General features: G+C 43.5%; 1 protein-coding gene across 16 annotated transcripts in view; it reads left to right on the forward strand.

The window, feature by feature from the left end:
* The window catches only part of MACF1 (microtubule actin crosslinking factor 1), a 319,804-nt gene that overhangs the window by 225,013 nt on the left and 69,893 nt on the right, over positions 1-24,898 (forward strand). The window contains exon 1 of one of the 16 annotated variants that reach the window (XM_054259177.2): positions 17,798-22,618. The exons of the other annotated variants lie outside the window; for them this stretch is intronic. Within the exon in view, the coding sequence (XP_054115152.2) occupies positions 18,989-22,618 (3,630 nt within the window). The 5' untranslated portion in view covers positions 17,798-18,988. Of the gene's footprint in view, positions 1-17,797; positions 22,619-24,898 lie in introns of those variants that run through there. 16 annotated transcript variants of the gene reach the window in all.

Consider the following 24,898-nt stretch of genomic DNA (forward strand, 5'->3'; position numbering starts at 1 on the left):
TTTCCTCTTGTGTTGTAACTGTCTGAAAAGCAGAGACTTTGTTCTACAGGTATGCTTCGGTTATCAAGTTTACTTGGATCCAGGCTATTTAGAATTAACCATTTATCCAAATAAATGAAGTTTTTAGAAAACTGAAACTTATCCCTTTAGGCTCCAAAATAATTTTATCTAATTAGGTTCTGATTTATATAGGAATTGTTTTAAACTCAATTTGCCTAATTTTCTAAATACTGTATTGTGCATAAGTTTTTTTAAAAGAGGTGCAGGTTAACATTATTTAAATGATTGTGCTATTCTATACTATGGTGATATTCTCAATGATATAAGAGACATTTGGGACTGCTTTGTATTAAGTATTCCCAAATTACTGTGCACTTTGATTTCTGTATTGAAGTTATTGTTGGGGGCCTCTATAGTATTGTACTGGTTGGATTGGTTGTGCATGTATGTGTGGAGATGAGGTAATTTTGGGATTTCTCCCCACCTCCATGATATCAGGTATTATTTCTTACTGCTATTACTTTTCACTGTTGTCATTGGGTCTGTGTAGTCTATTCTTCCCTTCTAATCTTCATTGAGCTAGAAAATGAGATAAATAGGCCTGTTAAAATTGCATTAGCTATGAGCAAAAATATACAAAAGAGTCTACATGCAGGCATAAATAGTGTTTGGATTTGAGGACAAGTCATCTTTTTCCTTTCATTTAATCCTTGGTTTCTTAGAGACATTTTGACTTTTGATGTTGCTGGAAGATTTCGAAAAATTACTGGGCATTACTTTCTTTTATTTGTATCCTAGTATGTTGCCTATTAGTGCTCAGAGTTCAATAGCACTTAGTTGCTTGTCATAGCCAACTTGTTTCACTGATTTCTAAAAATAAGCCTTCCACCTTAAATACTCTGGATGTGAAGGCTGGGACTGGACACTGATTGGCTGGGCACCTACAGAGTGTGTTCATCTACAGTGGACTGGTATTGATAAGACAAGCCTGGAAGAAGAGTGAGAAGGGAGAAGTGTGGTAGAATGTCCCATGTGTGATCGATCATCAAGTCACTAGGTAGTTACCATAAAATGATCAGTATCCCCCCGCAAGTTGGGGATGCAAATCAAAAGGCCTATTCCACCTGTTTACCTTATACGGAAGTCAACGGCTTTGGAAAGAGTTTTTGCCTTCTCCCAGCAAAAGTCTTTGGTCAGGAGGGGAGGAGCATATTCTTGGCTGAACTCATGCTGAGCTCATCGGAAGTGAAAACAATGAGGAGAAAAATCCTGTCTGTCGGTTCCATAGTCCTGCGGCTGCACAAAGGGAAGGTCTTTTTGGACCCATTCTGAGAACTGAGTCATTTTCATGATTTGAATGTTGAGTTCCTGGGTTGTGTTATAGTCCAGCCATAGATTAATCTTTCCTTACACCAGCAGCAAACCAGATTTATAAAGTATGACTCTGTTTTCAGATTCAAATTATTTTAATAAGGAAAAGACAAAGATGAAGAAATATTTTTAAAAACAGCATTAGCTATAAGTTTTCAGCTCTTTTCTTTTTTTAATGGAATCGTACTGTTAGCACAGAATCTGCGTAAGAGAAGAGGATATGAATCTGGGAGACGGAAACTCTGCTGTAACCTAGCTAACTCCATGGGAGATAGTCAGAATAGACAGATGAGTTAGGTCTGTGAAGGATCCCCAGTCTTACAGGGGGCTGTACAATAGTGCTGATAGATCCATGGATCTGCAGTCTGTGGGGAAAATTATTTTCTCCTTAAATGAATGTGGAAAACTAAAATACATTATTCCTAGGAAAGGATTTCCCTCAGTTGCTTCTGAATAATTAGTAGGTCCTCACTGGCTGACCAGATTCTATCACATGGGAGTGGAAGATAATTCTTTTCCACTCAAACCAGCAGAGACCTCAGGCTTCCTGAGTTAGGATCTTTACCAGGTTCAGCTCTCTGTTGGAAATAAAAACGAAGAAGCCATTCTGGAAATAACTAATGAGAGAATTGAGCTTGTTTTCAGAAAGCTGAAAAGAAAAGACTTTGGCTAATCTCTTCAGGAAATTCCATTTTCCTGAATAAGAAAGTCTCTGATTATTGAGGAAAAGGAATTATATGTGTCTAACAGGAGGCTAACAAGAAAAGAAGGACCTTTTCATCACTGAAACTTGAGCCAAAGAATTCCCCTAGAGTGACCTTCCTGGGAAAGGTAAAACAAATAAAATAAAATCTGTTAAGCCTGATGATAACAAGAGACTTCTCCTGATTTTGAAATTCCCTATGTAGGTTTTACTTGTCAAGAATTGAGATCATACTGAGTCTTTTTTTTTTTTTTTTTTTGGAGACAGTTTCGCTCTTGTTACCCAGGCTGGAGTGCAATGGCGCGATCTTGGCTCACCGCAACCTCCGCCTCCTGGGTTCAGGCAATTCTCCTGCCTCAGCCTCCTGAGTAGCTGGGATTGCAGGCACGCACCACCATGCCCAGCTAATTTTTTGTATTTTTAGTAGAGATGGGGTTTCACCATGTTGACCAGGATGGTCTCGATCTCTTGACCTTGTGATCCACCCACCTTGGCCTCCCAAAGTGCTAGGATTACAGGCATGAGCCACTGCGCCCGGCCCATACTGAGTCTTAAACCAGCCCCTCCTTTGCCGCCTTTCCCCCCAAGAACCATGTGACTTCTCACTCAGAAAGTATTTGATGATTTGAGTATCACACTGGTGAGCATTATCAAGAAACCTGGATGCACCTTCGTTGACTTGTTTTTCTTTTCTTTTCTTTTTTTTTTTTTTTTTTGAGACAGAGTTTCACTCTTGTTACCCAGGCTGGAGTGCGATGGCGTGATCTTGGTTTGGCGTGATCTCAGCTCACCGCAACCTCTGCCTCCTGGGTTCAGGCAATTCTCCTGCCTCAGCCTCCTGAGTAGCTGGGATTACAGGCATGTGCCACCGTGCCCAGCTAATTTTTTTTTTTTTTTTTGTATTTTTAGTAGAGACAGAGTTTCACCGTGTTGAGCAGGATGGTGTCGATCTCTTGACCTCTTGATCCACCTGCCTTGGCCTCCCAAAGTGCTGGGATTACAGGCGTGAGCCACCGCACCCGGCCCAACTTGTTTTTCATATGTATTTATTTATATTGCTGTATATTCGGGTCATTCTTCAGACTTGGCATTCTACCTCAGTGATAAGAATGAACAATGGGTCCAAACACAGTGGCTCATGCCTGTAATCATAGCACTTTAGGAGACCAATGTGGGCAGATCACTTGAACCCAGGAGTTGACCAGCTTGGGCAACAAAGGGAGACCCTTCTACAAAAAATAAATAAATTAGCCAGGCATGGTAGCACATGCTTGTGGTCCCACTTTACACGGAGGCTGAGGCAGGAGGATCACTTGATCCCAGGACGTCAAGGCTGCAGCAAGCTGCATTCATGCCACTGCAATCCAGCGTGGGTGACAGTGAGATCCTGGAGAGAAAGAGAGAGAGAGAAAGGAGAGGGTGGAGGGGGAGAGAGAAAGAGAGAGATGGGAAGAGAGAGACAGGGGAAAAATGGACTCACAGACTTCTTCAGGGTCTGTAAGTTTCTTATAGTGGTTTACTTCACCCAGTGGTGCATATATATAAAGCACCCAAACTAGTTGGTCTTTTCCTTTCTTGTCTTTGAGGTTGGGCTGTTGGGTTGTAATAGGTACAGCAGCAGGCTTCCTTAGGATTATTTTCATTCTTAATTCAGGTTGCACAGAGCCCAGGATCAGGGTCTCAATATACTTGAAGCTTCTACCTGGGACACCTAGGTATCCTACTATAAAAACAGAATAAGAAAGTCCTGTAAACTCCTTCATTTGATTTTTTTCATTTTTTATATTTTTTTAATTTTTATTTTTGCCTCATAGAAAGCAAGCTTAGGCATCCTCCTGTGCACAGTGAAAAACCCTAGAAGAGGCCAGGCGCGGTGGCTCACACCTGTAATCCCAGCACTTTGGGAGGCTGAGGTGGGCTGATCACCTGAGGTCAGGAGATAGAGACCAGCCTGGTCAACATGGTGAAACCCTGTTTCTACTAAAAATATAAAAATTAGCTGGGCATGGTGGCAGATGCCTGTAATCCCAGCTACTCAGGGAGGCTGAGGCAGGAGAATGGCTTGAACCCAGGAGGCAGAGGTTGCAGTGAGCCGAGATCCGACCATTCCACTCCAGCCTGGGTGACAGACAGAGCAAGGCTCTCTTTAAAAAAAAAAAAAAACAAAAAAAAACAGGGCCTAGCATGGAGTTGAAAGATTGCCAATTTGCGCAGATATATTTACTCCTTCCTTTCAAATGGTGACAAAGACAGTATCAGCTCATCTACATTTTTGGCAGTTAGTACACCTGCCTGAGGGCAAGTCACTAGAGGATAGAGCAAATGAGGTTAGCATTATCTACCTGCCCTTGGAGAGACAGGAAATCACACTTTGTATGACCTGTCTATCATCTGGAGGTTTACGTTTCCTCAGCTTTAGGAAGATAAGATGAGTGTGTATCCTCTATCCCTGCCAACCCCCACCTTGTGCTGATCCTTCCTTGGCCTGTCTTGCTTTTTTCCTTGCTTCCTTAAACAAAGCTACTCCAAATAGGAACTAGGGTCCAAGGAAAAAAAGACAATACCCTAAAATAGGATTTCTCAATTTCAGCACTATCGACATTTTTGGGGGGAGAGTGGAGAGGGAAGAGGCAGCCATTCATGTCACCACCTCTGCCCACCACTATCAGCATTTTGGACTGGATAATTCTTAGTTGTGGGAAGCTGTCCTGTGCATGAGGCCAGTTAGCAGCATTTCTGACCTAATAACTTCCCAGTTGCACAATTAAAAATGTCTCCCTGGAAGGCAGAACTACCCTCTGTTGAGAACTATAGCTCTGAGAGAAATTGCCACCTATACCTGGGAAACTTAGAATTCAGGTGGAATAGGTTACTAGTTAAATATTTACATAACAAGCATCCTTCTGATAATCTGATTATGACTGTGTGTAGTGGCAACAATCACTTATAAGTCAGCTTTCCTTTACACCAGCCCTTGGATTCTTTTATTTTTGCTGGCCTTAATCTGTGTCTGGCTTAACACCTCCTGGTCACTTTCCCTGGCTGGAATTTGTGTACAGTTGTTGATGCAGGTGTTTGGTTGATGATGCATTGCCAAAGAGAAAAGGAACTTCCTTTGTGGACATACTTCAGGGAGCTTCCTTGCTCTGTGCCTTTAAGTGGAGACTACAGTCTCTCAGTTGTTCTCCACAGCCAACCAAGAGTTTGGCTGCTGATATTTATAACCCTTATGTGACCACCCCGACTCCCCCGCCCCACAAAGAATTCCAATGCTCTGTAATAATCCTCTCCACCTCCACCATAGCAACTGGATGGGGAGAAGGTGAAGGAACCTTTAAGTCCTTCAAGTTTGCTTCATGTTGAACCTTTTCCAGCTCCCTTTTAAAGTACTGCCAGTTAGTATTTTAAATATCAGTGTCATAAGCAAAATCCCTGCAGCCATTGTATCATCTTAAAGGAGCCTCATGCCCCATTGAAGGTAGTAAAATTGAATGGAAGGTAGTAAAATCATCAAGAAAGGATTAATAGATTTCACAAAAATCTGTCTGGAAATTTGATAGCAAGGTGAGATTTTAAAGCAACAAACAAATATATCTGCAACCAAAGAAAAGGACTGAGCAGTTGGATTTGAGTTTACTAAAATTTTTCACATACAGTATCAGCATGTACTGTATGTGAAATACATCAACATTCACAACTAAGATTCCTCATTTGTATAAGAAGGAAGAAATACGTTTCCAGAAAAACTAGAATGTACCCTGTGCAGAACTTGTATGTATTGATTGTTGAGTATTTTATAAGTAAACATGGTTGAGATAAGCACAGACTTGCAGAACAGGACTGATCTTCACTGTGCTTAGAAATGAATGGTAAATGGTCTCAGCCTTAGCCTGGTCCTGGAGCTTCGGAAAAATATCCTGGGCACTTTTAAGCTTGCTAATAAGCTGTGAGCTTCTAGGAAGTATGATGAGTTTCTTTGATGGGCCGTTTATTGTTGGAGTTGCTGGTTTACCAGGAGTAAAATAAGTCCCACAGGGAGTTGCATCAGGTCACAGCACCAAACTTTCACTATACCAAAGGGCTGTCTCCTGCTGAATGGATTCTTCGCAAGTCTCAGCTGTCCCAGTTGGAAAAACCCAACTATGGGTAGAATGTGCTCCTCCCCACCTTCCTTAATACTTTGCCACCACTAAGTGCTTTTCAACTATGAGTCTGTTATTGGATGCGGAAGATTAATGGGATACACTTACTCTCTAGGACATCATAAACTATTTTTCTACCACCAGTCCTGTCATGTGAAATATGGATCTTTGCTACATGTGGTAATGGTTCATGGATCCTTTTATGGGGGTTAGAAGGAAGTAGTTCTGTATTTCTTTTAACCCATCCTTACTGAGCAAGTTGCTTTGTGCTAGTCCTTATGGTGGGTACTGGAGTCTCAGACAGTCTCTAGTTAATGGTGTATGGATGTGCCTTGACTTACAGTGGAATTATGTCCAGATAAACCCATCATAACTCAAAAATACTGTAAGTCAAAAATGCATTTAATGTACCTACTGACCATCATAGCTCAGCTTAGAATACCTTAAACATACTCACACATTTACATTAGCCTACAGTTGGACAAAATCAACTAACACAAAGCCTTTTTTATAATAAAGTGCTGACTAGCTCATGTAATTTCTTGAATATTGTACTGAAATTGAGAAACTGAATAATTGTATGGGTTCTTGAAGTATGGTTTCTACTGAATGCATATCACTTTCACCATCATAAAGTTGAAAAATCTTAAGTTGAACCATTGTTAAGTCAGACACCATCTATAGTAAGGGAAATAGATAAAGAGAATTACCCTGGAAGTGATGTAGTGGTAAATGCAGTACAAAAGATCTGAGTCTAAATGATCTCTGAAAAAAACTCTCTGTAAGTCAGACATTTAAAATCCCATTTTGCCAAGAAGAAAACTTAGACTTGAAGAGGTTAAAATAACTTGTTCGAGCCACACAGCAAGTAAATATGAGAGTTGGGGTTGGGAAGGCCTTTTTGGCGCCAAAGTTTATGCTACACCATTGGTTGTCAACCAGGCTCAGCTTTGCCAAAGAAACCTCCCTCCACCTTTTTTTTTTCTTTGAGACAGGGTTTCACTCCCATCATCGAGACTGAAGTGCAGTGGCACAATCATGGCTCATGGCAGCCTCAACCTCCCAGGCTCAAGTGTTCCTCCCATCTCAGCCCCACAAGTAGCTGGAATTACAGGTGCATGGCACCATGCCTGTCTAATTATTATATTTTTTGTAGAGACGGGGAGGGGGTTCACTTTGTTGCCCAAGCTGGTCTTGAACTCTTGAAATCAAATGATCTGCCAGCCTTGGCCTCTCAAAGTGCTGCTATTAAAGGCATGAGACACCGCACCTGGCCCAGAGACATTTTTTATTGTTATGACTGGGAAAGTTGCTACTGGTATCTAGAGAGTGCTGCTAAACAACACACAATACAGAGGACCGGCCCCTTACAATGAAAGAATTATTCAACTTACTTCTATAAAGCTAGGGAATTTGATTTTTGCCATCTTTGGATTCCATGACAAGTAAGAGTTAACTGATGAAATAGTTCCACTCCCTGGAGATGCTTCTGTGGTTTTCCTCCCTTTTAAGAAAATTAGTTAAGAAACAGTGTTGCTTCCAGGAGTGACTTACACACATAGAGTCAGGATCTTGGGGAACTAATCTGAGTCAGCGGCTGAAGAATTTTCTCCATGCCTGACCAGTCCCCACCCCACACTGCCACAAGGCTCCTGCTGTGGAAATCAATCAGCTGTGTATCTCAAGCTGCTTCCTGTAGGGTGTGTTATGGAATGGCATCAGCCCTTGCACCAGCTGGGAGTACTGATCTCAGTGTGATGTTATCAGACTCTGTCTCTTGAGCCTTACTGTTTGGAACAAAGGACCCTCTGTTAAGAATGCAGAGAACTAGTGTGATTGAATAGTCAGCATATACGTACATGGTTCCCATGGAAAAAAAAAAAGACATAAATTATACTATAGCCCTAAAAATTGGGCCTCCGAAATGGATTTCCTGACCTTCTGTCTGTATTCACGTTTCTTCCTGTCCTTATCCTTCCACCAAAGCAATGCAAGGGCCATCTGATCTGATAAAAGGTGGTATCCTCCAGAACTAGTCTGTTTCTGTGTCTCTGGTCTTGAAAACTGCATATTTGATCCCCACTATCTTTCCGGTGTTATTTCCTATATAGGCCATCCACTCCACCCGGTTACCCTAGACACGCCTTATACATTTTACATATTTGATTTCTGAAGACATAGCTCAAGTCCACCTCTTTTAAAACCTTTTTTTTTCATTCTTTTTTTGGAGACAGATTCCCACTCTGTCGCCCAGGCTGGAGTACAGTGGTGCTATCTCGGCTCACTGCAACTTCCGACTCCCAGGTTCAAGCTATTCTCTTGCCTCAGCCTCCTGAGTAGCTGGGATTACTATAGGCGTGCACCCCTATACTCGGCTAATTTTTTTATATTTTTAATAGTGACGGGGTTTCGCCATGTTGGTCTCAAACTCCTGACCTCAGGCTGATCTCAAACTCCTGACCTCAGGTGATCCACCTGCCTTGGCCTCCCAAAGTGCTGGGATTACAGGCATGAGCCATCACGCCTGACTGTATAAAGCCTTTTGATCTCCCCAGCTCACTGCTTCTGATCTCTTAATCACTTACAATATGATTAATCACTTACAATGCATAACTCATTTGGCTTTTATCACACACTACCTAATTTTGACATTTTCTGATTTTATGCTTTTGTCCCCTCGCCTCAGTTAATTCATTTTTATGTCCCTTAATGTAGTTACATAGTTGGAGATGAGTGAATATTTGACTGACGGGATGAACATTCTTTATTTCTCATAAGCCATATGAGCTCTAGGATTCAAAATGCTGTCTACTCTGCAAGACTTGAGGCATATCCTTGTGTGTCCTGAAAAAATTCTAATCTTAGCCTGATTTCCTCAACTCTCCATCTTCCCTCTGGGCTTCCTTCCCTCTCTACTATTTAGTATATGTTAAGGGAACGCATCTCTTTTCAGTATAAGAAAGCAAAAGAAAGAAAGAAATATGCTACTTCTTATGCACAGAGTCATTGCTATTTGCTGAATTAATTGACAGTTAACAAGTCTGCTTACTTCAATTTGTTGTGGTGAAAAAGACTGAATACAAATTCTAGTCAGAAATATCCTGGTTTGAGTCTTGGCTCTATTATTTTTTACTAGCCGAGTGACCTTGAGGGAAATTACTTAACCTCTCTGAATCCTATTTACTTTAACTATAAAATACAAACATTGGTAAGTCATACGTTTAGGATTTTAATGAAAATTTAGTGAGGTGATATATCTAAAAGCATTAGGCTTATATTTGGTGCTCAGCTCAATAGATGATAATATGCTTTTTTTTTGAGATGGAGTTTTACTCTTGTTGCCCAGGCTGGAATGCAATGGCACGATCTTGGCTTACCGAAACCTCCACCTCTTAGGTTCAAGTGATTCTCCTGCTTTACTCCCCTGAGTAGCCAGGATTACAGATGCATGACACCACGCCCAGCTACTTTCGTATTTTTAGTAGAGATGGAGTTTCTCCATGCTGGTCAGGCTGGTCTCGAATGCCTGACCTCAGATGATCCACCCGCCTCAGCCTCCCAAAGTGCTGGGATTACAGGTGTGAGCCACTGTGCCCAGCCTGATAATATGCTTTTTAAAAAGAAGCTTATCTAGACATATATAGTAGAATATTGTAATTTTTTTTTTCTTTTTGAACCTAAGCCTGAAGTGCAGTGGCATGATCATGGCTCACTGCAGCCTCAACCTCCCAGACTCAAGCCATCTTCCCACCTCAGCCCCCCCAAGTAGCTGGGATTACTGGCGTTCGTCACCACACCCAGCTAATTTTTGTATCTTTTGTAGAGATGGGGTTTCACCATATTCCCCAGGCTGATCTTGAATTCCTGAGCTGAAGTGATCTGCCCATCTCAGCCTCCCAAAATGCTGGGGGTTATAGCCATAAGCCACTGTGCCAAGCCTGTGAAATCTTTTTAATAAGAACCATTATCCCTTTTTGTAACTAGGGATGATCATTCTCCAGAAGACATGATCTGAGGCCCAGCACCAGATTAGATTGGTTTTTCTTCTTGGAAAAATGGAAATTATGAGGCTGAAGTAAAATTAGTTTGATAGCAATGAAACAACCTTCCTGAGCAGTTTTTGTGGGAACAATAGTGTAGGGCTTATTTCTAGCCCTAGAGTAGCAATAATAGGCAAGTTTGGATCATGACTCTCCACAGTTTAAAATATATTTTATGAATTAAAAATATATATATATATTCTATATACGTATACATACATGTTTATTTGTTCATTATTTATTCATTTATGCATTTCTATCAGAATCCTACAGCCAGCAAATTTTTCTGAGACCATTTTGGCCTTGGCTTGTGTGCTCTACAAATTAATATTTTTTTCAAATCATTATCCAGAATTAACCAGAAGACATTACCAGCTCTGACTTCCCCAGCCACTCACTTGCCCATTAGATCAGCTCTAATGATCTCAGGGATTTTGGCCCAATTAGCTTTTATCATAGACCATGTTATCTTCCTCTGTTGCCGTACAATGGCAACTACTAAGTCAGCATCTTTAGGAAAGATACTTCTTAATATTAATCTTTAATTCAACCGTTGAGGGTTGAGGAGGAAAATATCAGCATAGTTTTAGAGGCAAGCAGCTTAAAATACAGATATAATTCATCTCTCTGCCAATATCATACCAGATTGAGATGTTTTATAGAAAGTCATTAATTCTTTACAGTTTCAGCAAATATGTGTTTTTAATATGTGGTCATGTGTATATATGAATTAAGGAAAGGAGATAATTCAAAGAAATTATATATGCCTTACATTTTCTCGATCTTGAATTCATTGTATTCATCAAGCGAACCATCTAATATCTCCGTCATCTTGCAATTCATTCTCAAAGGATAAGCTCTGGTTTTGGTCTAAATCTTTAAACTCACACCTAAGCTGTTTGTTTCTTTGTCATCAATGATAAGAATTTTCCTTAGTAACAAAATGAAAGAGACGATTTTGATAAATCTCTTCTTCCTGTATTATTTACTCTGCCTTCTTTTCTGATATTCAAGAGGGGGACTTGGTGCAGTCGCTCATGCCTGTATAATCCCAACACTTTGGGAGGACGAGGTGGGCAGATAACTCGAGGTCAGGAGTTTGAGACCAGCCTGACCAACATGGTAAAACCCTGACTCTACTAAAAATACAAAAATTAGCCAGGCATGATGGTGGGCACTTGTAATCACAGCTACATAGGAGACTGAGGCAGGAGAATCGCCTGAACCTGGGAGCAGAGGTTGCAGTGAGCCGAGATCGCACCCACTGCACTCCAGCCTGGGTGACAGAGCAAGACTGTCTCAAAACAAACAAAGAGGGGGTGATTTAATCCTGGGACCTCTTTCATGGAAATAACCAAGCAACTTTGTGATGATTATGCCACTCTGGACCTGGAAAGACTATTCTCAGTCCCAGGGGCCTACATCATCACTTTATCAGGAAAACCTCCCCTGAGATTCCAGGCCAGGTTGAGGCCCATAACCTATGTTCTCATAGCACTGTGTGCTTCTCTTTCAAAGTAACTATGCAGTTGAATTAAAATGAATGTCCTTCTGCCTTACTAGAATGTAGTCTTCTGACTGTGTCTTGCTCATCACTCACTCCCTTAGTGCCTAGCATAGTTTAGGGCACATAGTAGATCCCAATAAATATTTGGTGAATGGATGAAAAGAAGAGAATCAAGGATATAACTTTGTGAAATTAGTTGCCTCAAGAGGATAGGAAGAAGAATCCAAGGAAACAAAGAAGGACTGGCTAGAAAGACAGCACCAGGATACCACAGTGTCATGGAAGCCAAAAGAACACAGTTTCAAGAGGAAGGGAGGATCAATACTTGTTTCTCACCACGGCTTATCCTCAACCCCCTCTAATCTTATCTAACACCCATCAGGGCTGAAACTGCTCTCTTAGTTGCCACGTCTAGTGGCCTTGTCACCCTCACTGTTCTCCTCTTTCGTTGTGCAGCATTTAATATCAGATTTTCTTTCTTGAAAGTTAACTTACTTTCTGGACATTATGTTCTTCCATTGTCTTCTCTGGCTGTTCTTTTGCTTTCCTTTTTGGTTTGTCTTCCTATCTCCTAAATATGTGGTTCCTGAAACTCTGTCATCTATCCTTTTCTCTTCTCTCTGGATTCAGCCTCTAAGATGGCAACTCCTCACCTTTCTACAGGGAAAGGCTTCCAAATCTCAATCTCTCTCTCTCTCAATCTCTCTCTCTCTCTCTCTCTCTCTTAATTTTTGTATTTTTAGTAGAAATGGTGTTTTGCCATGTTGGCCAGGCTGGTCTTGAACTCCTGACCTCAGGTGATCTGCTGTCTCACCACACCTGGCCCAAATTTATATCTCTATCCCAGTATTGAATATCTTGTGTGAGGGGCCCTTCTAGACACCTTCACATGGGTCGTTTCTTAGTATTTCACACACACAATGCTCTAAAATAAATGAATTCAAATATTTTCTTCTTTCCTGCTATTGTTTTATAGTACTGCTATGCCTTTAGTAACCTAAAAGTAACACTATATGCCATTGTGGCATTGTCTTTATTTTTTCCGTCTAACCTCTGCCTTCTCTCTGGTCATTTGTAAAGCCCAAATATTCTTCCTCTGCAGTTACTTTCACAGCCCTCTTCCTCATTTTTACTAGCTGTATTATTTTGGACAAGTAAGATTGCCACCCTAAGCTTCATTTATAAAGATTTGGATTTTTTAAATGAGATAATATAAGTGACAGTTGAATGAGCACCACGTCCCAAAGTCTTCATTTAAAAAGTTTTTTTTGCTGGGCATGGTGGCTCACACCTGTAAGCTCAGCACTTTGGAGGCCTAGACAGGTAGATCACTTAAGCTCAGACAATATGGTGAAATCCCATCTCTATTAAAAATACAAAAATTAGCTGGGCGTGGTGGTGTATGCCTGTTATCCCAGCTACTCGGGAGGCTGAAGCAGGTGAATCGCTTGAACCTGGGAGGTGGAGGTTGCAGTGAACCAAAATCATGCCACTGCACCCCAGCCTGGGCAACAAAGCGAGACTCTATCTCAAAAAAAAAAAAAAAAAAAAAAAAGGTTTTTTTTAACAACAACAAAAAAAAATATATTTTAGAGACAGGATGTCACTGTCACCAGACTAGAGTGCATTGATACAATTATAGCTCAGTGTAACCTTAAACTCCTGGGCTAAACTATTTTATCAATTCAGCCTCCCAAGTAGCTAGGACTACAGGTACACACAACCATGCCCGGTCAATTTTTTAACTTTTTGTAGAGACAAGTGTCTTGCAATGTTGCCCCGGCTGTTCTTGAACTCCTGGCCTCAAGAAATATTCCTGCCTCAGCTTCCCAAAGTATTGGGATTATATTGGGATTACAGGTGTGAGCCATTGAGCCCAGCCAGAATTTGCTTCTTTTGAGTCCTACCTTTGGTTCTTCACTTAGAAATATTTATCTTTGCCATCTCTGTATATCTGAAATCCTGATGAGTAAATGTGATTCCCTCCATAAAGCCTTCTCTGATACCCGCTGCCTTCCTTCTTCCCACCCTTCTGTCAGGTCTTTTCTAACTTGCAAAGTCCCATGCTTTGTCATCACCATGGTTTTGGTGACCATTGGTCTAAAAGAGGGATTAATACACTGTCTTTTGGAAAGTCTACAAGCAGGAAAGGGCTTTACAGGGTCATGAGAGTTCCAGCTGAGTGTGTGGAAAGTTTTCTCCTGGGTTCAGGAATACATGAGAGCTCAAATAGCATCAAAATCCTTAGTATCCCACTTAAACTTCATGCTATGTTGCTTTATGAGCCACTCTGTAGCCATGTTTATAATAATAAAAGTACCAAAGGATGGCAGTGACTGATGCCCAACAGGTACAGACTAATACTGTGGAGTTTCTACTTGCTGCTAAATAATGCTTGTAAAATCTAAAGATCCTAAGATGAAAGGCATTGTGTAGATTTAAAATGAGCAAGATCTAACCAGTCCTCTGTATCCTCTTCTCAGAATTAGTCTTCCAAAAGAGAGCACCCATCAAGGTGGGTGAAAAGGCATCACAGAATCAAGGGAAGTGTAAATCTAGGGTCTCCAGATTGTCCCAGAGGGTTGGCAGTTTCAGTCTGGAGCAGACAAAGACAGGATGCCAGGTCCAAAACTTGGAAAGGGAGTTGTGTTAGGGTGTGAGGAGACTCTACCCGGCTATCTTTCATTAGGAAGACCGCAGGAAGGAGCTGGAAGGGCCAGGATTTTTCTTTCTTTTAAGTTCACTGAAGGAAAATCTAATACCAAATTCTGTTCTTGGGAATTTCAAAATGAGTAGAGAATCCTTTGAACTCTGTAATCAACTAACTGGAAACTAATTTGAAATTTGGCTTCAGTGCATATATTTGTGGTTACAGGGGTGGGGGAAATATCTGAAGAGAGTCTCTGGAGCTCCCTGTGTTTTTCTCTTTTAAAAAGCTTATACACAGCATGTGAAATGAACAGATGCTTTTTTTGTTGTAGCTATCAGGGCAACAAGAGGTGGAAAGCTGTGTCAGGTATTTATTTCAGTCACTGAGATGGCTGTTGGCAGAGTTCCACATACCTAAACTAAGGAGAAACTCATGAACAGATAAAAATTAAGACATGGAGGAGTACTTGTGCTTCCTCTCTTGATTTCTTTCTAAACACATGCTAATGATTTTTTAAAAAGAGTAGAGCATTCAGAAAGCATTCTTTGGCTTTGGGTTTTAGGGGTTTTCTGGAGGTGGGATGGGAGGATTAGATTACTCTATGTAATTTCTCTTTAGGGTGTATTTAAAGTTATTTTCCTAACACCCTAATTAGAGAGAGTGTGACTACAGATCTTAATTTCATAGTTGCAGGAATGCTCCATTTATTTATATGGATCACTGATGAGAGTAGTAAGGATATTGGTAGATAGGTGTGGGAGGGAATTGATTAAGACTAGGCTGGATTGGTTCATACCTGACTTGGTGAGGAAACAGTAAAGGAATTTCTGTCCATGAAGTTTGTGATTGTACATAAAGATAATTGTTTATGGCTAGGCACAGTGGCTCATGACTGTAATCCCAGCACTTTGGGAGACTGTTGGGTGGGTCACCTGAGGTCAGGTCACCAGCCTAGCCAACAAGGGATGAAATCCCATCTCTACAAAAAATACAAAAAATTAGTTGGGTGTGGTGGTAGGTGCCTGTAATCCCAGCTACTTGTGAGGCTGAGGCAGGAGAATCACTTGAACCCAGGAGGCAGAGGTTGCAGTGAGCCAAGATTGCATCACTGCACTCTGATCTAGGCAACAGAGTGAGACTCTCAAAAAAAAAAAAAAAATTATTTATAATAGAATAACCACCCATCCTTCATCCAGAGCCAGAATTCCTCAGATTCTTCCAACCAAAGGGACCCTGGCATGCTAAACAGTCTGTTATGATATCTGAACACTTAAGTGAATGTATTTGGCCAGGGAGATTTGTTGGTGAAATTGATCTTTCCTTCCCTGAGTTTTTTCAGTTGTGCTGAATAATTAAAGGAAAATTAAAACCTGGATTCCCTGAACTGTTAAGTATCAGATCTGTAAGCTATCAGTCCTTAGGATTACAGCATGTCAAAGTTAGAAAGGACTTTAAAATTCATCTGAACAAACTGCAGATGATTTGTAAGTCTGTTTTCCCAAATCTCTGCCAAGTGATTGCTTGAATTTCTGCTTAAACACCTCCAGGGTCAGGAAAGTCACCAGTTTAGGGGACACCCTATTCTTAGAATAGCTGTGAGAAGCTCTTTGTTGGTTTTAAATCTTAGATCTTAGTGTGCCAGCTTAAGGAGACGTCCAGAACAGGTTTCCTTCCTCTCACATCTCAGCCCTTCAAATACTTCATGCTAATTACATCTCCTAGAACTTTCTCTAGGTCAAACATTACTGGTTCTTGTACTGTCCATTCTTCATAGGACAGGGTTTCTAGTGTCTTGGCAGTATATGACCAAGAGGACACAGGATTCTGGGGCAGTGCCTTTAAAAGTTTTAGAACTAAAAAATATTAAAACGAGACAGGGTGTCAAGACACAGCCTTGTCTGCCCCTTTCAGTTTATAGATGGGCAGAGTCATTTGGATTTGAGTGAGTAGAATTGATCGGCAGCCTTTGTTGAAGTGAGAAATGAAGTGTAAAACATTTTACCAGAGAAAGGTCTTTTAGTTGCTTGATTCCAATTACAGGCTTTCAGCTCACATCTCATTTTTTGCCAAGGACCCGTCTGATTCCCGAAGTAAGCCTAAGGCTCAGCTCTAGGTTTCAGTGTCAGATCTCCATACACCAGGTGTTGGTTTCATTTACTGTTTGTGTAAGGGGTAGAAATAACTTTTCCATAAGTTTTACCATATATATTGACCACATGGTCCTACAGGGATTCCGAATTTTAATAGATACTGTTTTTTTCTTCATAAATCCAGAGAATGGCTATCACAAAGAGAACAGAGTATTGGACACCTTCAGAGACGCACCTGCCTCTGGTAGACAGTTTCCTGGGTTGTCCTTTGTACATTCTTTAACAGTCACCAGGTGACCAGGTGGCTTTTCTAAAAGCCAAAAGCCGTGGATGAGGGGATTGTGAGCCAGTTTTCTCTAGTATTTTTCTATTTGAGATTTGAAATGCCCACGCTTTTCATCTGGCCCAAGGAGGCTCAGGTTTTGGCATCACCACCTCCCCCTCCATCCCATTTTCTTCCATCATTGATCCACCCAAGTCTGTGAGCAGAGAAATCCTGGTGGGAGAATTGAGCAGGACTTGATATACTTGAGAAGGGGGAGAGTGAAGGTAGAATATGACTGGAGTTATCCAATAACTTGGTCTTTGAGCGTGACCGAATTCCTTTGGGACACTGGGAAAGTGCCGGTTTTAAGGCTGGAGTGTTCTTCAGTCCGGATAGGGGCGCGCTAAAGGTGACATTGGAGGGACTATAGGGACAGTCTTTGGCGGCAGAGCCGGAGCCGAGGGCGATGCCGGCGGCCCACCCCAGGTGGCACGACCTGCCGCCACACGGGAACTTGAGTGACCCTCGTCAGAACCGGCCAGCTGGTTCTGGTGCCCCTTCTGGGTTCGTTCGCCTTTGGGCTGGGCTCGTAGCCGGGCGGGTAGGACCGAGACGGGGGCGGGAGGAGGGCGGGGCTTTCCTTTGTCAGGGGATTTGCGCGGCGCAGCCAGGACTCGCGCGGGTTTCGCTCTTCTTCCTGCGCCCTCTCCGGGGGCGGGGCGTTCCCCTCTGGCTCCGGGGCGCGGTGGGCGTGGGGCGCAGGAGCCGAGGGGTGGAGCAGGCGCCCCGGGTCCCTCGCTCCAAATCCCGCAGAAGCCCCTCCTTCGGCGCCTCGGCCTCCAATCCTCTCCGCCGAGCCCTCCTTGCTCTGGGTCGCTCCTCTCCCCGGTCCCGCCCCCGGTGGGCCCCGCCCCCCGCCCTTCTCCCGGGCTCTCCGCGTCTCGCGCTCCCCGGCTTCCAAGGGGCTGCCCGGGCGGGGCTGTGCTGCGCGGCGGCTTGGGGAAGGGGGAGGAGAGCCGCCCGCCCGCCGAGCACTTCCAGTGAGCTAGCGAGCGGGCCGCGCGGCGCGGGGGAGGAGGGCTCGGCCTCAGCCGGCCCGAGCGGAGCCTTTTGTTCCCAGGCAGAAGTTTGCATGCCGGGACCGTGACAGCTGCGGGCGGGGAGGACCGCCGGGCGGTAGGGCCGCAGGGCCAGCGGCGTGGTGGAGAATAGAGGCGGCTGATTGTCATGCAGCCCACGGCGCGGCGGCTGCGGGCCGGGGACTGGCGGCGGCGGGGGAGGCGGCGCCCACAACACTTGGGACTCAGCAGCCGGAGGGACAAACTAACTTCCTGAGCACGGGACCTGAGGCCAGCGCGGCCGGGAGCCACCTGCAGCCTGCGGTGAGGCGACCCTGGCCCTCGGGGCGCGCGGCATGGCGCGAGGAAGCGGGCCGTGCTGAGCAAGCCCCTCCGCAGACCCGCAGCCTCTGCTGCCGCCTGCCCGCCCGCCTTTCCAAAGGCCTGGTGGGGACCTCCGCTCGCCTTGTTTTGCATCCACAGCGCAGGGTTGGCCTGGGAGCCACAACAATGCCATGATGTTTTGGAGACAGGAAGCCCCAAGCTGGCCCCGAATGAAGGACTTCCTGTGTTTAAAGTTGCAGGAATATCCGCCGACCAGCCCAGTTCAAATGCAAACACCCCAGCTAGGGAGGACGAATGGCTAATTCAGACCAGCTGGACTCTCGGGGCTGGAACTAGGATAAAATGAAAGGAATTCTTAGGAGCTTGGGCCATACTTGAAGACTAGGGAGGCTGTGCCATTGTTATTAAAGGACACAGTCGGCATAAATTTGCTGCTCCCAACTCTGCGTCGGTGAGAAGTGAATGGAACTAGATATAGAAAAAGACTTGTCAATATCGGATGATTTTTGTTGACTGAATTCGAAAGAGCAGTGCTCTTTAAAAAAATTAAACCAGAAGCCATACAAGGAATTATTTTAAATTACACCGTCTGTCTGCAACTATGAGGCTGCTAGCCTGTGAGGAAAAAGCTGTTTGTCTTAGAGCTTCTCCCAGAATGGTTTCAAAATGGGACTTCCAGGCCTTTCTGGAGGGCAGATGCAAGTGGGGGTTTGGAGTATGAACAGCTAAAAGGATTTATAACTTATGTAGAATGCGTTTCGGGGGAACTCGTGAAAAAACTTCTGAAAGATTGATGGTTCATCTTGATTGAAAAAGTATGGGTAAGCCACTCAGCAGGCCAGACTGTTTAAGGCGGAACCCCACCTGTCTGGGGAAAGGAGAAGAGGAGGATGGCTACATAGAGGACTGCTATGTTCCACAGCGATCTATATATGATACAATGAGGATAAATGAGCAAATTGACCAGGGGTCAAAGCTTAACCAGACTTCAAAAAGCACCATGGAAAAGATGGAAGGAAGTACTATATCCAGCAATGGTACATTAGGAGCAGCATCTAATGTATTTGAATCTAGAGCACCAGAAGGTAAGAAGCTAGATGAGAGGATAATATTTGATGCACTAAAGCTAAGCAGTGATGTGCAGAAGTCAGCACCTGTGCCACCCAGAAGGCGGCCAAATGCAGAACGCAAAGACAATGTTAACAGGAGATCGTGGAAGTCCTTTATGCCACCCAACTTTCCAGAATTTGCAGAGAGGATGGAAGCTTCTCTCAGTGAGGTTTCAGAAGCTGGTGCTTCAAATCCTTCCTTGCAAGAGAAGAAGGAGTCAAGTTCTGCATTAACAGAAAGTTATGGTCATTTTGACCACAGGGAACCTCAGTCAGAGTCAGTAACTCTAGAACATGTGTCCAAATCCATAGGTATTCCAGAGGTGCAAGATGTAAAAAACTTAAGTGAAGACTGCCAGGACTTTAGATTTCAGCAGCACAGTTCAAACTCTCCCCATGAATTCCAGTCTCTAGAATCAGAAGCTGCAGCAGCAAGTGGTAACACAGATGTAATGCAGGAATCCAGATTCTCAAGTGCAACCTGGCCAAGGGCCACAAAAAGTTTCACTAAGGGAGGCTTTAGTGAAAAGCAGCACCCCCTTGGGGACACAGCCTGCACTGTGGAAATACCACCTCTCTCCCCTTGCCTGAGTGAAGAGCTGTTAGATCCAGAATTGTGTGTTCTCATAACCCCCAGCCTGAGAGAGAAAACAGAGTCTGAGCTAAAGTTTGAGGAGGATGAGCGATGGATCATGATGGAGGCTGAGGGGGAGTGGGAGGAAGATAAACTGTCAGAGAGGGAAAATACTTTTCTGATGGCAGATGAGAAGAGCAGCCTGGCCGATATTTTTGAAGAAAGAGAACAAGCAAACACAGCAGTGGTGGAAGATGGATCCGATTGCTTAGCTGCTGTCTTGAGGACTTTTGGCCACCTATCTCTTGGTCAGATTTGTTGCCCTGATGACCCCCAGCCAGCCAAGGACCAGTTGGCTACTGTTCCCAAGGATATACCCCTGGATTGCAATTGTGTTCTTACAGGTGAGGGTATTCTCGGTGAGGTGGCAAACAGAACTGCTCAGGGGCTAGAGGGTCTTGTTTCAGATTCAGCATGTACTGTGGGGGTTGATGCAGAGCAGCTCTCTGACACAGATTCAGTGCAGATGTTTCTTGAACTTGAAAAGGAGTGTTTATGTGAAGAAGGAGTAACTCCTCTAGTTGAGCTGCAGAATCAAACCTCTTCTGGGCTGGCCGCATCCCAGGATGCAGAAACTTTGCTTGTAATTAGTCATTTTCCAGGGGCTGCCTTAGAAAAGGAACAACATTTAGGCCTTTTACATATAAGGGCAAGAGACTATGATTCTGGATTGGATTGTGGATATTTTAATACCCTGGATTCTTCTCAGGTGCCTAATGCTGTGGAACTTATTGCCCACATTGATAACATGAGAGACGTTTCCACTGTTAACAAGGAAGAATGTGAAAAAGTGCCTTTTAGCCCCAGGACTGCAGAATTTAAGTCCAGACAGCCAGCTGATCTGGATTCACTGGAAAAGCTGGACCCAGGAGGACTGCTGAACTCTGATCACAGGGTTTCTCATGAAGAAAAATTATCAGGCTTCATTGCTTCTGAGCTGGCCAAAGACAATGGCAGTTTGTCCCAGGGAGACTGCAGTGAAACTGAGGGGAATGTTGAGGAGTGCATTGAGAGGGTCACCTTTAGTTTTGCTTTTAATCATGAACTAACAGATGTTACCTCAGGACCTGAAGTAGAGGTGTTATATGAATCAAATTTGCTAACAGATGAGATTCATTTGGAAAGTGAGAATGTAATTGTTAATCAAGAAAATAACAGTCTGACATCCTTGGGAAATATAGATGCTTGTGAATTCTCTGTGGAGAAAGTTTGTGATGAGGATGGTGAGACAAAAGAGCTGGATTATCAAGCCACACTTTTGGAGGATGGAGCCTCAGCACATTTCCACAGAAACTTCCCAGAGCAGTTCTTTCAGGATCTCCAGAGGAAGTCCCCAGAGTCAGAGATTCTGAGTCTGCACCCGCTGGCTGGAGAACTGAGACTTAATCCAGATAGAGTGGAAACTATGAATGATACAAAGCCTGAGCTGGATGTGGCATCATCAGAGGGAGAGGAGATGGAAAGGAGAGATTCTGATTCATTCCTAAATATTTTTCCAGAGAAACAAGTTACCAAGGTTGATAATACTGAACCAGTTTTAGAGGAATGGATACCCATCCTCCAGAGGCCTTCCCGGACTGCTGCAGTGCCCACTGTAGAAGACGCCCTAGATGCTGCACTGCCCAGCCAAGAGAAGGATATCTCAATTGCTGCAGTGCTTTCCCTGGAGGGGCCTGCCCCCTCAGCTGCTGCAGTGTCTGCCTCAGAGGGAACTGCTATAGCGGCTGCTATAGTGCCCTTCCCACATGAGGACATCCCATTTGCTTCAATAGTCTCCTTAGAGGAGGAGGATGTCACAGGTGCTGCAGTATCAGCCCCAGAGGGGACTACTGTCCCAGCTGTTACAGTGTCTGCCCCTGAAGGGACTGCTCCAGTTGCTGCAGTGTCCTCCCCAGAGGAGACTGCTCCAGCTGTTGCAGCAGCCATCACACAGGAGAATGTATCAGCTGTTGCAGGGTTCTCCCCAGAGTGGACTGCTCTAGCTTTTGCCATTACAGAGGAGGATGATACACTAGAATGGCCTGTCACCCCAGCTACCACAGTGCATGCTCCAGAGGAGCCTGATACTCCAGCTTTTAGAGTGTCCACCCCAGAGGAACATGCCATCCCAGCTGCTGCAGTGCTCACCCCAGAGGAACATGCCACCCCAGCTGCTACAGTACCCACCCTAGAGGAACCCACCTCCTCAGCAGCTACAGTGCTCACCCCAGAGGAATTGACTTCCCCAGCAACTTCAGTGTCTACTCCTGAGGAGCCCGCCTCCCCAGCAGCTGCAGTGCCCACCCCTGAGGAGCCCGCCTCCCCAGCAGCTGCAGTGCCCGCCCCTGAGGAGCCCACCTCCCCAGCAGCTGCAGTGCCCGCCCCTGAGGAGCCCGCCTCCCCAGCAGCTGCAGTGCCCGCCCCCGAGGAGCCCACCTCCCCAGCAGCTGCAGTGTCCACCCCTGAGGTGCCTGCCATCCCAGCAGCTGCAGTGCCTCCTATGGAAGTTTTCCCCATTGGTGTGCCCTTCCTGGGAGTTTCTGCCCACACTGATTCACTGCCTATTTCAGAAGAAGGAATTCCTGTTCTAGAGGAGGTTTTCTCCACTGGAATATGGGTCAAGGAGGACCTTGATCCCCCAGCATTTGGCATGAAAGAGGTGACCAGCACAGTGCTACATGGGAAAGTGCCTCTGGCTACAACCACTGGATTAAATTCAGATGAGGTAATTGTTGCCCATTTTGATGCTGGGAAGGGTCTAGAGAGTAAAGTGAGATTTGCAAGGCTGACTTGATGGTGAAGAGAAATGACACAGATTGTTCTTTGTTCTCTTTGGGTCTCCTGGACTTATAGTCTGTAGTCTTTTTGTTGAGTTTATGGGGAAAATATACTTTAATTTTGTCCGGTGAAAAACTTTATAATTTCATGTGTCATTGTTTATTCAGATAAGCCAATACCAAGGAAAATAGGGTTATAAACAGTTGTTGATTTACATTTTTAAAAAGATGATTAGCAGGAAATGGTGATTCTGCTTTTGAATTATACAGTGAGCATGTTCTTTCTTAAACCAAGAGACAGTTTATTGATCGGTGGTGTCAACATTTAGGTAGAGGCCAGAGTGTGAACTTTGGAATGAGATCGGGGTGCTTCTTAACCACTCTGGGAAAATTAGTTAGCTATTCTGAGTATCCTGTTTCCTCATTTGTTAAGGCAGAACTCTGTAAGGATAAAATGAGATACATTTAAAGCAGCAAGCATATAAGATTACCAATCACTGGCTATATCTTTCCTGTAGTCTTCAAATAGGTATGTTGGTTAGTTGAAAGGATTTACCAAAGCAGGTTGGATAGAAGCAATAAAGATAAGCAGTTAAGAACTTTTAAATGCAAATATGCATTTCTGAAAGCCAGAGCTAGGTATAATAATGTTTATGAAAAATAGAGATATTTTAGTCATCTTTGTCAAACTGCCTTTGTGTCCTTAAGCAAGTCACTTTTCTTTCCAGGACCTCTAGTTTCTTAATATATAAAACAAGAAAATTGGGCTAAATGTACTCTTGGGTCTTTCTTGGCTCTACGATTCTTAATCTTAGGGAACAGAATGTGTTAGGAAACAGTTGGAAACAACGTTTCACATCCTTGAGCACTCCTAGTCCTAGTCCAAGGAATTTGAGATCAGCAGCTTTCTACAGTTAACTGGGTTTCATTTGGTCAGTGGTAAGAGTGAAGGAGTTAGAGGTGTAATCTTAATACAGTCAGAGATAACTGAGAAGATTGTTTTGATTTTACTGCACCCTTAGGACTCAAAATAGTGCCTTCTTCATAGTACGCGTTTGCTGTTGACTGGCTGACTGAATGCATGAATATCAATTTCCTAGATGGATGCTACAAGAAAGATGGGTTTCTCATTCACCTCATTGCAGAACCTTTTAGGGCAGCCATAACTCAGCTAGAACACCAAAATGCAGCTCCTGACAACAAAATCATTTTGATTGCATGCCATTAGCTCTTTGATTAAGAGAATTGATTAAGATCCTCAGGCTTTGCTGGGTGAGGGTAATTTTACCTTGAGCTTTACCAGTTATTTTGTAATGTAGCATTCCATCAAATTAGGATGCATCATCTTTCAGACTGATAGATTTTTTATTCAGTTTTCTGAGTTCTGCTGAATTGGAATTGACACTGAGATTCCAGTAGCCTGTCCAAAGTGAAGACAGTAGGTCAACAACTGAGTAAATTTCTTGCACTGACATTCTTGATAATACAGAATATTTTACCAGGGGTAGTGGCTCTCACACCTATAGTCCCAACACTTTGGGAGGCCAAGGCAAGAGGATTGCTTGAGGCCAGTTCAAGAACAGCCTAGGCAACACAGTGAGACCCCCCCATCTCTAAGTAAAGAAACCCAGAGTATCTCCAGTATAAATCTTATATAGCAGTGATCATGAAAATACAGGGATTAAATTCATAATGAGGCAATCAAATCTGCATAAAGGTAAAAAAAATTTATAGAAATCCTGCATCAGTCTCTGGGATCCTTATTTTCCTCATCTGCAAAATGTGTAGTTGGCTACATAATCTCTAACTATCCTTCCAGCTACAGGAGGTAATCCTTTTATGAAATATTGCCTGATGTAAATGACAGAAGAAGGAAATGGTAGCCCAGCTGCAAGGTTGTCCATCTTTGAAGTGTGGTTATTTTATAGAATATCTGGAAGTGAGCAAATGCCTACATATGTGTACAGGAAAGGAAAGATCTGAGCCTCAGCCAGGACTGTTAACCAACAGGAATGTAGAGGGGCTATTTTGAAAATATTGAAACAAAACAAATCATTATAGAGTTAACATGAGTATACAGGTTTGCTAAATTGGTGAAATATTATTTTTAAAAGTTTTTCCAAGAGGAGAAATTATCAATTTTTTATTTCTTCTATTACCCTAAGAGGATTCCAAGAGGCAACTGAACCTGTCGTTTTTATATATAAACACTTAGAACTCGACAAGTA

This window comes from Callithrix jacchus, chromosome 7, assembly GCF_049354715.1.
Source record: "Callithrix jacchus isolate 240 chromosome 7, calJac240_pri, whole genome shotgun sequence".
NCBI lineage: Eukaryota > Metazoa > Chordata > Mammalia > Primates > Cebidae > Callithrix > Callithrix jacchus.